The 18484-nt window shown below is 42.1% G+C and overlaps 1 protein-coding gene across 6 annotated transcripts in view; it reads right to left on the minus strand.

Annotated features, from left to right (window-relative positions):
* Positions 1-582: 582 nt before the first annotated feature.
* RTEL1 (regulator of telomere elongation helicase 1) overlaps positions 583-18484 on the minus strand; it is a 169983-nt gene continuing 152081 nt past the window's right edge. For 3 of the 6 annotated variants that reach the window (XM_056549289.1, XM_056549286.1, XM_056549291.1), the window contains 5 exons: positions 17581-17796; positions 16398-16619; positions 15848-15940; positions 2084-2187; positions 583-1930 (listed from right to left, as the gene is read on the minus strand). In XM_056549289.1, the coding sequence (XP_056405264.1) occupies positions 1850-1930; positions 2084-2187; positions 15848-15940; positions 16398-16619; positions 17581-17796 (716 nt within the window). In that variant the 3' untranslated portion in view covers positions 583-1849. The remainder of the gene's footprint in view (positions 1931-2083; positions 2188-15847; positions 15941-16397; positions 16620-17580; positions 17797-18484) is intronic. The other 3 variants (XM_056549288.1, XM_056549290.1, XM_056549292.1) reach the window with 3 other exon arrangements.

The raw sequence follows: 18484 nt of genomic DNA on the forward strand, positions 1-18484 counted from the left end.
CCCCGTGTGAATGAAATGGTGGTCAGCTGGGCAGATTGTGCACCGCTGCTACATTCACTCACTAGATGTAGGACTGACAGAGATAGCTGAGCACTGTTCTTGACTGATAGAAAGTGAATAGAGCAGTAACGTGCATGCTGAACAGCCACTCCATTCACACGGGGAGGGAGAAAGGACGCCATTTCTTCATTCGGAGGGGGTTCAATTTATCCTGTGAACAAATGAGAAGATTTTAATCTTGGGATAGCTCCCTTAAATAGCTCTTCTAGTCCAAAAATTCTATACTGACACTTTATTTGGGACATTTCTTATCTTATATGTAAGAATTAGAGATGAGCGAACTTACAGTAAATTCGATTTGTCACGAACTTCTCGGCTCGGCAGTTGATGACTTATCCTGCGTAAATTAGTTCAGCTTTCAGGTGCTCCGGTGGGCTGGAAAAGGGGGATACAGTCTTAGGAAAGAGTCTCCTAGGACTGTATCCACCTTTTCCAGCCCACTGGAGCACCTGAAAGCTGAACTAATTTATGCAGGAAAAGTCATCAACTACCGAGCCGAGAAGTTAGTGACTAATCGAATTTACTGTAAGTTCGCTCATCTCTAGTAAGAATACATGTATATATATATATATATATATATATATATATTATTATTATTTTTTGTAATCATCCAGAACAAGAACCAGTCATAATCTGACACCTAAAGTCAGATGAAAGAACTTTTACTGCATGTCTAATAATACATGCAGACTTCCACTTTAAAGAAGTAGTCCAGTGGTAATAAACTGATAGTCTTCCGTACGGGGCCCCGGCTTTCTCCGACTCAGCTCTTGTGTGTGACTTTCGCACACAGCAGGTCAGCTGATCCAAACACGCCCCCGCCATTCATCTCTATGGGAGAGGCAAAGACTAATCGTTTGTGTGTATCTGCTTCTCCCATAGAGATAAATGGAAGTGGTGTCTTTCGACAAGCTGACTGGGTTCAAAATGCGCTATAACAGAGTAGAGCTGGGGCAGAGCCAGGGCCCCATAAGGCAGATCGTGGGGGGGATCCCAGCAGCTGGACCCCCTGCGATCAGACACTTATCCCTTATCCTGTGGATAGGGGATACATTTATTACCGCTGGACATCTTGTTTAAGCCATGATAACAAGATTAGAAAAACATTGCTACTTTATTCAAACAGCACCACTCCTATTGGCAGGTTACATCAGGTATTGCAGCTTCAATGGAGATGACATACAAAACTAGACAACCTACTGGCAGATATGGCAGACACTGTTTCTGAAGGAAAGCAGCAGTTTTTGTAATCTTCAAAAAGCTAAACTATAGGGAAAAAAAAGTCTCAAAATGCACTTTTCGATTAGTATCTTAGTCATTCTATAATCCCAGAACTTTGCAGTTGTACCAGTTAGTATGGTACCGCCAAATTTGGCTTGGGTTGTAACTCCGGTTTCCCAGATTCATGGATGACAAATCTGCTTACTGATTTCACAGTATAGTATCTGATGTATCACCACAGGAATATTCATGATTCTAAAGTAATAGAAAGCTAAATAACCCCTGGGGGAGCTGTAATAGCAGCCATATTGGTTGTTGACCAGCTATTCCAGGATTAAGAAATAAAATGACATAATGTTAATGATATGATGAAAGTTCAAGGATGCCTTAGAGGGACACATCAGCACAGAATAGTCCTTTAAGAGATTGTCTGATGTATTTGAAGGTCTCTTGTACAGGATAGATTTGCCATCTCCATGGAACTGAAGATGAGGTAGAATACCTTCACTGTAGGAGCAGAATAACTGCACAGTGCATGGTTAAGTCCTTTGTTACACTGTCCCAGACCTTAAGAGGATGCCATGAAAAACATCTGACCCAACTGATGCCTCTTGATACTACTTTTGCATACGGGACACAGTTTGTCCATCTGAAAAAAAAAAAAAAAAAAACATTAAAAAAGATCAAAATGTAGTAGAGAAAGTGCAAACAAATACAGGCACAAAACATGGCCAACATGGTCCAAATATTACCAGGCCATGTCCTTTACCCCCCCTTCAGCCAATGAACAAAACAGACGAACCTTTAGAACCTTATCCCAGCAGGCTTTGCAACAATAGAAGTCACATGATGTGCATTTGAAAGGCACAGAACCTCTTAGTTTGCAGTTTGGGCAGGTCGGACCTTCTGGAAAAAAAAAAAAGGAACAGAGTTCCAGGACTTTCTGTTCAGGACTGTAGGAAAGCTGAATGACAATCCCTTAAAGAACAATATTAATAGTCAACTATTGAACAGAATAATCATGTGACTAGATTGGGGCGTACATCACTGTATGTGTCAAAGATTTTTGGAAAGTTGGGTGTCAAACCATGTAAATACCGTCATGTTTGCCCATGTGGTTGTCATTCAGATAACCCAAAACCAGATCTAACCAAGCCTTTTTGCATAAGAACACAACTTTTTTTTGAAGTAGCAACTTCCAGTAAAAAGACTGCAAATTTCCTTTGTATCAAATATATGATCCAGGGATACCAGAGATTATAGAGCATGCTGCTGGGGGAGGTGGGGTACTATACACTTATGTAAGGTTAAGCCTCGCTCATGAGGTCACTTCTCCTTTCTGCTGAGTTTCCTTTCCTTGTAAGCAGTTTGTGCCAAGCCCGCCAATCCTTCCTGGAAGCACTTCACAGCAGAGTGTCACCCAACTTACAAGAATCTGGCGAGCTAAAATATGTTTTCATTTTAAGGGGAAAAAATTCAGAAAACAAACATTTACAAATCGTTCTCATTTCATTCATTCCTTTGTGGTTACAACACTTAAGACTGTTCCCAGAGGAACCTATGGTTTAACAGCAACTAAATCTTGTAACTGTTAGAAGCTTTATAACTAAATTCTGCTTTAATGGGACAGAAACCCTCACACTCCATAAAGGCTTATGGATGTAATAGATGGGCAATGGTTATTGTAAAGCCCCCAGTACAAAGGTCACTCAAGGTCAGCTAATTAAGGGGAAGGGGTTACAAGAGAGAACTTATTCCAAATATCAACATGGGCACTGACGGTTGCCTGAGAAAGGTTTAAAGGGGTTTTCTCTAGACTACAATTTTTCACCTAGCCAAAGGGTTGATGATAACTTTCAGATGCATGGGGGTTCCAACCACTGGGACCACCACGTAAACAGGGGTCTTGTGTACTCCTAGGTGAACGGAGTGGTGGTCCAGCAAGTGTGAGAGTGTCACTTCATTCACTCTCTATGGGACTGACTGAGACAGCCAAGTACTTCACCCAGTTCTCTCAATCAGTCCCATAGTACGCATGAATCACTCCCTTTTACCACAGGGGCACCCCCTCCCCCACACCAATGATAGAATTGTCAACCCTTAGCAGAAAAAACTTCAATGTTATGCAGCATTAAATCCCACTTCTTTTCTTACTAGCCTTAGTGAAACAGGAGCACTGGATGAGCGGTGAACCCTTTAATCAAAGAGGGTTACTACAATTTGGGCTTCCTAATAACATGTTTAAAATACCTTCAACTTTGCCATGCCTACCATACCCAATTTAGGACAAAGAACCTGGAATACCTCATTAATGAAAGGTGGCAATACGGGTATGATTTCTTCATTTTACGGTAGCTTCATCTTGTATAGCCAGGACACTATCATGGTCCGTGTAAGGTTGAATGGAAACCTCTATTTGGCTCTACTGGGGAGGACGATTGGGAAGTCATCCTATTTGCCCCTAAAAAGGTCTCCCCTCCATATCCTGAAAAAGATTCCCAATTGTACGTAATTTATCAGGTATACTTGACCAGTTCTAAAGTGGCCAAATTTTACCCGGGTAGCCAAGATATCTGCCCCAAATGCATTGGGGACTTTTCATTTAATATGGGAATGTCCTTATATTCAAGGATAATGGGGAAGCTTTATCACAACCTATGTAGAGGAAGAGTTGTGCAGTTGTTTATAGCAACCAATCAGATTACTTCTTTAGTTTATAAAAAAAAGGCCTCAAAAATGAAAAAATAAAATAAAATCTGATTGTTTTCTATTGGAACTGCACCACTGTTCCTCAACACAGGTTTTAATAAATCTCCATTATTGGGCCCAAATTATCCTATTCCTTAAAGGGAATCTGTCATCCGTGTCATCTGCACTAACCTGTTTGTACAGGCTGGTAGCATGGGTGACACTACTTATAACAATACTTACCTACCCCTATTCCGTGGTCCTGTTTGTCTATTATCCTCCTTATTCCGGTGACAGGCTTGGTGCATGACAGGAGAACGCCAACGTCACTGCTGTTGCTTCTCCGCTGGGCCCTGCTGCGAGCAGGCCCAGGGAAGCAGCAGCAGTTACATCAGTGTGATCCCGCCGTGCACCAAGCTACAATAACAGAGAAATGGGACCTCGGATCCAAGGTAACCAACAGGTTAGTGCGGGTGACACTAATGACAGATTTCCTTTAACAACGTGATGGGCTCTACTGTTACCCATGCAGGTCTGCTTGCTTGGTATGTTAGACTCTTATCTGTATTCCCCCTCCCAGACACTATTGCTACAGGAAACCCCTTTTTTTAAGTAAGGAAAAAGGAGTCCTGTAATTGGATGAATTATGTCCTTCCCTCAACGGCCCAATGGGTTGAATGGTTCAATAAATTTTATATACCTGCATATGGGCAGTCCAGAGAAATGTGACTATTTGATCCCCCTGGCTGCACTCAACTCATGTAGCTAGACAGATGACACAATAAGCGCTTAGGCTTGTTACCCCTGGATGTTCCTCTTCCTCTGCGCTCGACTACTCCACGTTTTTCATACCTCTGCCAGAGATTGTTTGATTTACTATCTGGTTTGTGATTGAGACATTTACCCTACATGCCACTGTTATTTGTTTTTTTTCTCTGCTTAACACGTTGTTTTTGTACATATGGGGAAATCATTTTTGTTTCCAAAGTGCTACTAGAACTAATGTTCTTCCTTACGCTAAAAAAAAACCACACCAGTATCAGCCAACTTCCTTGTTCCACTTTTTATTGTGTTGCCTCCTTACTTTGTGCCAGTTCAACTCCACTGCACTGTTTTTTACATTTGTATGTTTTCAATAAAAACTTTTCTGAAGTATAACTATTTTTATATATCTTTATTTTCATCACAATGACGCCTCTAGACTATTGTTCATGAGGTGGGCAAGAAAAAAAATGGCCTGGAGACCTGTTTTAGCAGACAGCAGCTGTTTTAGTTCAGCCTGCAGTCAGCTGATATACTACAACAGTTGTTCCGGGCATGCCATGCAGCACTGTAGTAGTATCACAGCTGAGGCTTCTTAAATAATAAAAATATCTGTGCATTTACCTGATCTGTCATCTTTATCATTTGCTCCACTGTAACTTCAGAAATGTAAACATTTTTCTTTAGATCTATGATGAATTTTTTCGCAGTCAAGTATTCTGGATGCACATCAGGTAGATTTGGTACTATTGGTACTATAGACATATTCATGCAGTATTAATAAAGATTCTATGTAAAAAGGGTAGAGGGATTTTCTGCAGGCATTTTCTGCAGCAAGTCTACAGGTAAACCTGCATTTAGTTAAGATTTTAATGTAGTAATTCTGTAGATTTCTTCATAGGTTTCAGTCAGAAAAATATGCACACATCTGTGACATGAATTGACATGCTGCAGATTAAAAAAATCTGCAATGCAGGTTAAAGGGGTATTCCAGGCTTTTTATTTTTTATTTGACTATGCTACAGGGGCTTTACAGTTAGTGCAGTTCATAATATAGTGTCTGTACCTGTGTGTGACGATTGTCTCGCAATTCTGTGATTATCGCCTCAATATTTATTTTTACCAGCATACAAAATTACTCATGTCTCGGGATTTCCCAGGTTGCAGTGCTTCAAGACCTGACATCACTAGTCAGGTGATCAGAGGGATTCTGTCCTGCTTCAATGGGTGGGAGGGAGTTTGTTTTGCAACAGCTGTAGGCACCCTGATTAGGAAACACTGGTGCATTGCATTGAAGGGATCACAGGTGTGTTTCAATGGGTGGGGTAGCTGATGTGTGGGAGGAAGGAAAATGACCTCATACTTACAAGCTATGGAACTATGGGATGTGTAGTTTAGAGAACAAAATTCAACAGGAAATACCCTGTTCTGGCAGGTACGCACTACTAAAATCACCTTATGGTGGATAACCCCTTTAATTTCAATCAGGAATTTTTCTGCCGTGTGTGGTTGAGTTTTACAAAGTCACATCTACTTTGTACCATAATCTGCTGCAGATTTTCGCTGCGAAAAATCTGCAGCATGTCCAAGTAGTTTGCATTTACCCTTATTAATACCACACACAAGAAAAGTGCAGATAATAATTTTATAATCTAGTCTGTGATTAATAACACACACAAGAAAAGTGCGTATAATAATTTTATAATCTAGTCAGTGATTAATACCACACACAAGAAAAGTGAGTGTAATAATTTTATAATCTAGTCAGTGATTAATACCACACACAAGAAAAGTGAGTGTAATAATTTTATAATCTAGTCAGTGATTAATAACACACACAAGAAAAGTGAGTATAATAATTTTATAATCTAGCCAGTGACCCAACGGTTTCTGATCATTTTTTGGCAACAGTGTTATTTTATTTGCCATAACTATTTTCCTGAAAGAATCATAGGAGGGCTAGTTTTAGGAAGAACAAGTGGTTTTTGCTTTGTGATACTACTTTTATAATTGCTTTAACATTCTGACCCCTATATTTTTTTTGTTTACTTTTATATATCTACAAACCTGTGTGAGGACTTTTTTTGTCGTGCTGTGATCTACAATTTTTATTGATAACATTTTGGGTTAGATGGGACTTTTTTGATAATTAAACTTTTTTTTTTTATATTAGAAGTGACCAAGTATTTTTCTTTTCTGATGCAGCATAAAGACGATATAAAATAAAATATTGTTTAATACTTCAGACATTTCAATGTTAATTATCTAAATTAGCATTTTTAAAAATTGTTTGTTTTTATGTGTTTGAAAACTTTCTTTTTTTTATTACTTTTAGTACCCCTAGGCTTTGGATGGGTGAACTAAGAGGTTTCGCCTAATGAAAGTAAAAGTGTACCTGTCATAGTGCAAAAAAAAAAAGTGTACCTAATCCTGAACATATTTTTATGTGTCTAGGACCTATATATCCCTAACAAATAGCATTTATATGTTGCTCATTTGCTTTGTGTTTTTGCCTTATCGAGGGGGCATGTCCATCTCTCATCTGCTCTGAGTCTGGGAGCAACCTGGCAGTCTGAAAATCGCTGCACAGTAGTTTTTATGCATACATTTCTATCTGTTAAGGAGGTACTCCGGTGGAAAAAACTTTCTTTTTTTTTTAAAATCAACTGGTGCCAGAGCAGCATATGTTTTCTATAGGGATTTTCTCCTACTCTGGACAGTTCTTAAAATGGACAGAGGTGTCGGCAGAGAGCTCTGTTTTCCAAAAAGAAAATAATTTCCTCTGTAGTATTCAGCAGCTAATAAGTACTGGAAGGATTAAGATTTTTTTAATAGAAGTAATTTACATATCTGTTTAACTTTCTGGCACCAGTTGATTAAAAAAATAAATAAATAAATAAAAGTACCCCTTTAAAGCTGCATGCTAATCAACATAGCTGTCACTATGTGTCTCATTCAGTTTTCACGGACTTCTGAATGTCTGATCAGCACTGTGTTAGAGTGTTGCCTTTAGCTGTTGCAAAACTACAACTCCCAGCATGCCCACACATCCTTAGTCTGTAGTTTTGCAAGAGCTGGATGCACACAGCTGGAGAACACATAGTTCTTAAACAGAGTTTTACAAAGATTGTATCCCCAGCTGTTGTAAAACTACAATTCGCATCATCGAAGTTGTAGTTTAGGAACATCTGAAGGCTCTAGTAGTGCAATGGTGATCTCCTGTACTAGATACCAACACACTTTACGGCTGGTATCCAGTATGTTGAAAAATACAGAGTAGTCTGTCTGCATATAGACAGATGACCCCTAGTGGCGGCTATTGAAATTTAAAAAAAAAATGTATATTTAAAAAAGTAATCTAATCAGTAGTACTACAAAATATAAAAAGTTTTTCATAATGACAGTGCCTCTTTAACATAACATAAGCACAAGGGGCATAATCTGAGGTTATTAGGGGCAAGGTGAGAAGCAAGATGAGAAAATATTTAACACCGGTTTTACAAAAGCTTGTTAAATATATATTTTTGTGTCCCTATAATAGATGTTTCTGATGTCCTGATCTTAGAGCTGTCAGCTCGGTTCATCAGACCTGCGGTCACGCTGGAACTTGCATTGGTAATAAAGACGAAAAAAAATAAGGATGTAATATGTGTAATAAAGCAAGTGCAATGTTTATCCAAAGCTGCTTGGCTCATGAAGAAAATGCCAGAACTACATTAAGGAGTGACTAACTGTGCTAGTAGTAGAGGCAGGTATATTGCTAATGCAGACCGGGTACATATTTGCTTGCCTGGTCTGTGGAAAGCTGGGTGACACCCCTAAATATTGCTATCAAAGGATGTCTCAGTGCAAATGAGATCAATATGGTTGAACAGGAAAAAAATAATTGAAAACTTCTTAGACTTCCAGGTAATTCTTTGATTTGCAAAACATAGGGAAAAAAAAAAAACTATCTGCATTTCTGGTTGGCACTTTATTTATTACCCCAGATTCTTCTTAAAATGCTAAAAAAAAAAAAAAACTAGATGCATCCAAATATGACCAACTCGTCTCTGACCCTGTTATGGTTAATATATATATATAAAATCAAGATAATTTTTTTCTAAAAAGGAGGTTACATCCTGTATCACACCCTGTGTGACCATCCCCTTTTGGCACAGAGAAAATATGATGCAATGCTTATGTAAAGTAGTCTGCAAACCAATTAGAATGCTTATACAATGTGCAACACCCTACTGAAGTATATATCTTTTGTGTACGCTATACAATAAATCAAAGAACTGCTTTGACCCAAAGAGTCAGCGTGTGTTTTCTCCGTGCACGTATTTATCTAATTTGGACATCAACCTAGAGCGGTCAATTGGAACGCATCCAGAACAGTTGGCACTCAAGGTGGTCACCTCTGACCGAGCATCCCCGCACACCGGACCTTTCAACGGACACTGGGACTGCAGCCCATAAATCAGGGTAAGAAAATTAGTAATCTTACCTCTGATAGGGTACTTTGTTAGCATTAGTCTGATGTCTGGTGTGGAAGGCACGGTCAGCAGAGTGAATCTTCGAGGGGCTAGAATAAGAACCCCAGGCTGAGAGCAAGTGGTTGATGTTCTGTGAATTTTGTCAGTGAAATCTTATTCCCTTGTGATATTGCAACTTCTGAGTTACTTCTCAAATTCCTGTATTGAAATCAGCCCGGTGTCTGATTCAAGGACAGATGGGGAGAAGGCAAGAGCAGTAGAGATAGCTGAAGGTGTATGTCTCACGGTGAAATCACAGTTGCAATACACATAGAGAGCTGAAAGAGAAGTCCCCAGTAGGTACTAAATGTGCCGAAGGGATACTGTACTCCCGTGCAGTATGAAGCGGCCATGTGAAACGAATTCCTAAGTTGGAAAAGTGTTATGAAATAATTAAGGGAGGAAAACTCAATTTAGTGACGTGGCAGAGTCTCCTCCGAGATAAGCGAGGCAAACTAGAGGATGATACTAGCACAAGAGAGTTAAGCTGGCACTACCACCAGACTCCTACTAGTGTGCTGAATCCCCCAGCGATGGGTTGCTAGCGCTGCTCCTCTACAGCCTGTGAAAGTGGTGCTCAGTCCCACAGCAAGTAAATGGAAATGTTCAACCAGTAGAAATAGAACGGCAACTCACTTTGATCCACAACTTCTTTATTCAGCAAGGATGGGCCCACGCCCACATCGCCACACTATATAAGTACTGTCCCTGGCATGGCACCATCTATTCCCCAGCCAGCACCCCAGTCTGGTCCCTTAATCTCCCTTGGGCCAAAACCCCTGTCAATCCAATCTCTCTCTACCCTGTAATAAATCCTGACAGAACTTTTAACTTATCTTACTAACCCCAGCGTCTGTAGCTCTGTCAATGCCCAGGTGTGCCCCTGTAGTCAAGAAAAGGCAGAGACAGTCGAGAAATTTGCTCATAGACTTCAATAGTATTATAAAGACATGGGATTCTCATTACATGAACCTACTCATATGAAGTTATTAGCCCACTCATTTGTTGATGGTCTACGTCCCGACATCAACAAGACCCTGACCTCTTGCCGCCCTGAACAGAGAATGCTAGATATTCAAGCCCTCGTTCAGATAGCAAAGGGACTGGAAGTCTTCACTAAGAAGCAAAAAAAGCTGTGCTGTCAGTCATGAATGGAAGTCCTGAGGATCCGCCCCCCCACCCCCGCCAGACGCTGTTATGGGTGCGGCAAAACTGGCCACATAAAGATACACTGCTGCAGTCGTCACCTATGGGCCGCCCACAAAGCTGTACAGGATGAGTCCAACAAACAAACACTTCCCTCCACAACAGCATAGGAAGCTGGCAAGCCAGTGACAAGAGGGGAAACTATGTGTATGGCCCTAAAAACTCCCGCCGGCCCAACCCCACAAGTAACACTTACAGTGGGAGGGCGGCAACTTCCCTTCCTGGTTGACACTAGTGCAGTCCGCAGCGTTCAACGTGATCAGGCTATATCTCCCTCCTGGCTTACCGATATGCAGCTTCCTTGTACAGGGCTTGAGGGGACTGTTCAGCACAACTCTATTATGCACCCTCTACCGTTTACATCGCTGCAGCTTCACCTACCTTCTAATACTCTATCACAGTTTGTAATCAGCCACACCTGTCCTTTCAATCAGCTAGGTACTGATCTCTTGCAAAAAGTCCTGGCTAACATAAAATTCCAAGAAGAATTGGTTTACTCTGTGGCCAGTGTTGAGCTCTGTCACCCTCAGCTCAACACTGGACCCAGAGGAAACCTGCCTTCTCATCTCCTCAGATCCTGCTATCACCATGATGCCTGCTTAATTGCTCCAACATGTCATCTCAATGTTCCAGCCCATCTGTGGACCACCGGACCACATGACATTGGCCACATGAAGGTACCGCCAGTCCATGTGACATTGAAATATCCAAATGTCCTACCTTACAAGCCACAGTACCTGCTGTCTGTCTAACAACTTACGGCCATCTCTAAGCAAGTCAAGTCTCTACTTGAAAGTGGAGCAATCATACCGACAACATACCCATGTAATACACCTTTGTACCCAGTTCGGAAGAAGCTTGCAAAAGGAAAACCTGTAGAATACCGCATGGTGCAAAACCTAAGGGCAGTAAATGAGATTACTGTGATGGGACCCAAATAGTGCCCATACCTTGCTAACAAGCATTCCTCCTACTGCAGCTATCTTCACTGTGATCGATTTGGCCAACGCCTACTTCTCAATCTCTCTGGTAAAAGACAGCCAATTTATGTTTGCCTCTACCCATGATGGAGGCCAATACATTTGGACAGTGATGCCACAAGGGGCCCAAAATAGCCCTTCATCCTTCAGCAAGGCCATGGCCTCTGTACTCCAACTTTGGCAAGCCCAACACCCAGAAGTGGAGGTCCTACAATACATGGATGACCTGTTACTCTGTGCTCCCGACCAGGCAATCTGCCTCAACACCACCACTTAACTCTTGACTTTCCAGGCGGATTCAAGCTGAAACTCCAACTTTGTCTTCCTAAAGTGGTTTTCCTAGGCCACTGCATCAGCCAAGGAGTCAAACACCTTACGGATTAAATTCGTAAGGCCATCTCGGATATTCATTAACTGCACACTCCACACCAGCTTTAAACTTTCTTGGGCCTTGTCTCCTACTGTCGCCTATGGATACAGGATGCCTCCCTCCTCATGTAACCACTGTATGACTGCATTCCCAGGGATCCTTGAACACCCTTCTTACTCACTGCAGCTGCTGTCTGCTCCTTTCACTCACTCAAGGCCTCCATTTCCTCTGCACCAGCGCTGGGCATCCCCAATTATGCCCTTCCATTGCGGCTCTATGTTACAGAACGACAAGGCCACGCCACAGGAGTCCTCACCCAAGCTCATGGAGGCCAAAATTGGCCCTTGGGATACTTCTTCAAACATTTGGACCCTGTGGTCCAACCCTTGTGTTAGAGCTGTGCATGCAGCCAGTTCTCCCTGGATGTCACCTCTGACATAGTGCTTGGACACCCTCTTACAGTTCTGGCTCCTAAAGACATCTCAGCCACTCTCCAACAGACTAAACCACAGCACCTCCCTGCTGCCCGTCACCTACAGCTCCAGTGCAGCTTACTGCTCCCACAAAACATCAACATTCAACGCTGTCACATCCTTAACCCAGCTGCTGTTCTTCCTCTCCCAAGGGGGGAGTAAGAGCAGGAAGATGGAGAAAACAAAATTGTGGCAGAAGAAGTACTTTAAGAAAAAGACCTCTGGGCTTCCACAGAATCCTTTAATGGTGGGGAACTACATGACTGCCTCACATTGATGGATGCTGAAGTCGGACCATCTCCTACTGTGCAAGATACACCCTTGGACAACCCAGACTACATATTGTTTGTGGATGGCTCCCCGTTTGCTGATGACAAGCGCAGGTACCATTCTGGCTTTGCAGTAATGTCTGAGCACCAAGTGTTGCACATGGAACAGTTACAGCCAGATCAGTCAGCCCAAGAGGCTGAATTACTGGCTTTGATACAAGCTTGTAAAATGGGGCAGGCTGCACACAAGCGGTAGTGGAATTAATGTCAGCAGTACTACTGCCGAAACAGGTGACTGAGATCAAGGTCAAGGCCCATACCAACGCAAACACTACTGAGGAAAGGGGGAATGCACTTGCGGATCAAGCAACAGAGAAGGCGGCAGTGGGAGAGAAAGAAGTGGGAGGAAAAGGAAAGTAAGAGACTGTTGTCTATTTGATGGCAACCCAACAAGAGTATCCACAGCAAGTCTTGTGGGACCTGTTGGAGAAGATAAAAGAACAAGCAAGTCAGGAGAAGAGGGAAATGTGGAAGAAGAGAGGAGCATCTCAGGAAGGATCTGGACTATGGACTCAAGAGAAGAAAGTGAGCCTACCCGGAGCATTGTATCCAATGATTGCAGCCCTGGCTCATGGACCCACTCATCAGTCCAAAACCACCATGAAGGCTCTGATAAGCAAATTGTGGATTGCTCTAGGAATCACACCAGCCCTGGTCAAGTACTATCAAGCTTTCTTTGCCCTGGTCAAATACTGTCAAACGGATCTTTGTTTCCCTTCCAGATCCTGATCTCATCGAAGGCCCACATTCCCTCAAGCCTGGCGACTGAGTCTTGACATAGTGAGAATTCGGTTAGAAAAACAGACATGGTGCACATCTACAATATTGCATAATGATCTGATTGCTTCTCAGCATAATATCAAAAACTAACAGGTTGTTAGTATACATTTTTGATCAAAAAGCACAAGCCCACTCGCCACGTCAAGGCCACCTATTTAGAGTGGGTCCCTAACGTCCCTAGCATAAAATGGCGCAGCACCGTGCGGCGACCACCACCGCCGCGACACCAATGCCCACAGGGGGGAACGACCCATCGGCAGAGCGGCCCCAATGCCACTCAAACCAGTCTATGGGCCGCACCCCCCCGCAGACACAGCGCCACGGCAGCAACGGACACCGCACAGCACCACGCCAGTGTGAACAAGGTGAGTCTTGACATAGAAACACATCAGAAACACTCTTGAACCCAGATAAGATGGACCGTACCAGGTACTGTTAACCACACCAGTATGGTTCGAGATCAATAAATTCACCATGTTATTTGTGTGGTTACTAGGGACACAGCTGGTAGCCATAGTACAGTCCTCACCCTATGTGTTCTGGGTAAATACCTCCTCTCCCATAGCCACCTGGAAGTTTCATGTATGACAGGTCATGACCTGTCCTAAGGGTACCGCTACATATAATGGGGCTGTGTACTATATGTGTGTCACTAACTCATGCCATAAATAGGGCTGATAGAGCTTTGGCAATATAAGGTGATTGGGGTACAATATGGGTGGCACGATTCTGCAGAAGTTTCTTGGAAACTCATGTACATCTATAGAGTGATTTATGAAAGACCTCCACTGCAGCAAAGGGTTGTTCTTGGGAACTTTATAAATAGCTTGCTAGAAGGTTCTTTTGGATGCGTTCCAAGTGACCGCTCTAGGTTGATGTCCTGAGCCAAATTAGATAAATAAGTGCACGGAAAAAACACACGCTGACTCTCTCTTTGGGTCAAAGCAGTTCTCTGATTTATTGTATAGTGTACACTCAAGATATCTCCTTCAGTAGGGCGTAGCATTCTAATTGGTTAGCAGACTACTTTACGTAAGCATTGCATCATATTTTCTCTGTACAAAAAGGGGATGGTCACACAGGGCGTGATACAGGATGTAACCTCCATTTTAGAAGAATGATCGTGGCACATTCCTTACGTATGTTCCCCTGGTCATAGGATTTTGGTATATCATAGGATTTACCTATGCCTACCTTTGTTTAAAAAACTGTAATATTATTAAATATGGATTCAAACCCCGCTTTCACCTGATCCTGGGCTTCAAGCGTCAGCGTGTTTTTTCCTTGCACGTATTTATCTAATTTGGCTCAGGACATCAACCTAGAGCGGTCACTTGGAACGCATCCCAAAAAAACTTCTAGCAAGCTATTTATAAAGTTCCCAAGAACAACCCTTTGCCACAGTGGAGGTCTTTCATAAGTCACTCTATAGATGTACATGAGTTTCCAAGGAACTTCTGCAGAATCGTGCAGAAGAATGCCGCCCATATTGTACCCCAATCACATTATATTGCCAAAGCTCTATCAGCCGAGATAATAAGCGAAACAAAGTCCATTTGTGGAGGTCTAGCAAGACAGAGGGAGATGGAAAAATAAGAGCAAGAGCTCGGCCTGACTCCTACTAAACCTGCCTGAATGGCACTTAAGTTCAGTGCCCAGATTAATCATAATAAACTCCATTAAAGTACATGCTAAGGGCTTAAATTGTATATCAGCAACCACTATTGTTATGACCCAGCTTTTTCAAGTTCTGAATGGCAAACTGGCCTAGATATGGCAACTATAGTAACTTTAGAGTGTGACAGAAGAAGATGACTCTGGACTTATTCATTGGGCTTCTCTTTTTTCCTTTAGAAGTCATGTGAAATAAGCATGACCCTCTACACATCAAATACACAATAAACCCCATCCTAATAACTGAAATTATGTTTACAGGGAAAAAATGGAGCAACTTGAGGGATTGTCCAGCTATTGTAATTTTCTATCACAATCACTTATTGCATAACTTAGATGTAACTACAAATGAGTGAAAAAATCTGCAACTTTCTAATATATTTTGTATCAATATAGCAACATTTTCCATATATCTGTATGCTTTCAGTGAATAGATACCAACCAGGGGCTACATATCTCTACAGACAGCTGTTCTATCAACTATCACTAAGCTGGACACACTAGTGGCGTTAATTTTTCTCCAGTTTTGATCGTTTGAAACAATTTATCTGCACTGATACATTGCAACAGTCTGTTTGGCTCATAGAAGATTATCACAGAAGGATATTCAGAAGTTGCAGAACTTGTCATACAAGAAATGCCCATTATGCTGCAGGGAAAATAGACCCCTACGAGGTGCTAGATGACATGACCTGGAATTAACTGGCCTCTGGTCAAGACAGTGAGAAGTCTATAGATTTCAGACTGGTCACAGGTTTATTTGCACTTTGGCTAGACTACTACCCACCTGACTCTGGTGTAAATGGAGGCAGCGGTAAAGCGGATCTAATTGTTATCTCTGTCCTATTGACCATTGTTTGCATTTCAGGTTTTCTAGCAACTAGAAAGGAAAATAACAAGAGACATTAAAGGACATGGCTGCTGAACTCACAGTCTACAGCCTGGTGACAGCCAATATGGCCTCATCAGCTCCCATCATGCTACGTGGTGACCACTGATTTGGCCATCGTACAGCCTGGCAAAAACGGATAGTCACCCGAGTTCAAACTGGTCAGCTTCCCCTAGGTCCCCAAATTAAAGCTTGGAATCAAATGATATGGCTGATTTAACTCCCATCTGGCAGCCTCCAACTGAGCTCCCACTGGTCAGCCTCTCCATGAGCTCCCACTGGTCAGCCTCTCCATGAGCTCCCACTGGGCAGCCTCTCCATGAGCTCCCACCAGGCAGCCTCTCCATGAGCTCCCACCAGTCAGCCTAACATAGCTGCTCCACCCATGCTCCCACTGGCCTGCCTTTATCACATCTGTGATTTAACCTTAGAATAGAAACAGCCCCACCTTGTGACTGGTCAGTCGGTTCATCTCCACAATTCTCGTCTGGCACCTCTGATCTTCCTTGTCTACTGCTGTTGCTGCATACTTCTGACGGTGCTGGCGGCTTTCCATCACTACACAGAGCCTGACTTGCTGGTTTTCTATAGACCCAGCTTTCTCCAGTTAATTCCACACACAGCTGGTTAAACTTCTTCTTATGAGGAACCCGAATAAACCTATGGAATTCTATATGAAAAAGAGAAAACTCCTTTAAGGGGGTTATCCAGAAATTAAATGAAAAACAAAGCTAATTTCTTCCAAAAACAGCACCACACCTATCCAAAGGTTTAGTGAGGTATTACAACAGCACTGCAACAGCACACATCCTAAACACAGGTGTGATACAGTTTTTTTTTGGGGGGGGGGGGGGGGGGACGGGGGGACGTAGCTCAGTTTTTCTAATCCTGGATAACTCCTTAAAGGGGTACTCCAGTGAAAACCTTTTTTCTTTTAAATCAACTGGTGGCAGAAAGTTAAACGTATTTGTAAATTACTTCTTTTAAAAAATCTTAAACCTTCCAGTACTTATTAGCTGCTGAATGCTACAGAGGAAATTCCTTTCTTTTTGGAACACTGATGACATCACGAGCACAGTGCTCTCTGTTGACATCTCTGTCCATTTTAGCAACCATGCATAGCAAATGTATGCTAAGGGCAGCATGGTGGCTCAGTGGTTAGCACTGTTGCCTTGCAGTGCTGGGGACTTGGGTTCAAACCCCACTAAGGACAACAATAAATGAAGCATTATTATTATTATAATAACGTCAGCAGAGAGAACTGTGCTCGTGATGTCATCAGAGAGCATTCCAAAAAGAAAAGAATTTCCTCTGTAGTATTCAGCAGCTAATAAGTACAGGAAGGATAAAGATTTTTTAATAGAAGTAATTTACAAATATGTTTAACTTTCTGCCACCAGTTGATTTAAAAGAAAAAAGGTTTTCACCGGAGTACCCCTTTAAACATTCATATACCATTAGAGAGTCTCTACTTATATATAATGTGCAATCACTTATGTACATTCCTTAAGTCTCAACATCATTTCAGCCAGTATTTTGCTTTTGTAAGACAAAATAGCTAAAAGATTGTATTCAAAACACAGAAAAGATGCAAATGATTCCATTATAGTTTTGCCTGTTTTGTTGCTCACCTCTTAGTAGCCTGTAATGCTCTGGCTTCTCCGTCAGCAGTCCTGCCACTGCGCATACTAAAGCGTCGTAGTTATCAGTCTTTTTATATGAGGTAAGGGCCACAGAAAACTGCTGGAAGTTAGAAGGGCCCAAGGCTTCCTTCACTTGCTTCAGATAAGCAGATACCTGCAGTTGCTGCTCTTTGTTGGGAGCTGAAGTAACAGTGTAGTTACCAGCTGGAGAGACAATGATGACAACATTATCAATAATTTAATAGACCGGTTTGTACATTTGGGTAATATGCTACAACAACAAAAAGCAGGGCCACCACCATAACAAGATTAACAGAAGTCACCACCCAGTTTTCCAGGCATTATGGAAAAGCTGAGTGACCCCAACATGGCTGCTGCTCAGCTTTCCCAGTGTCTTTGTTATGCACCAATAAATCATACATACAATTTACTAAGATTTGAGTGTCCCATTGACCTCAGGATGTCCTCCTGCTGTAAGAAAGATTTCTGTTCTCCTGCAGAACTACCAGGAGGAAGCTGTAGCTAGGCATACTTGACCCCGGTAGTATTACTTGGCAGCCATTAAAAGGGCACTGTCAAATGTAAAAACTTTTTATATGTTGTACAAAAGTCTAAGAAGTGAGGATGGGACTAGCACTGTTCACTCCTGTTCCATCAGACTGCAGCATGAAACAGAGGGGAGGAGGTTACAGAGAAGTTTGCAGTGATTGGATGAAGAGACCCAGCACTGCACAGTAGACTCAGGGAAGAAGAGTGTAGAACAGATAGAAGGCATTTGTAAGTAACATAGGTGCTACACACATAAATAATACACTGCTCAAAAAATAAAGGGAACACTAAGATAACACATCCTAGATCTGAATGAATGAACTAATCGTATGAAATACTTTCG

Source organism: Hyla sarda, chromosome 12, assembly GCF_029499605.1.
Source record: "Hyla sarda isolate aHylSar1 chromosome 12, aHylSar1.hap1, whole genome shotgun sequence".
NCBI classification, from domain to species: domain Eukaryota; kingdom Metazoa; phylum Chordata; class Amphibia; order Anura; family Hylidae; genus Hyla; species Hyla sarda.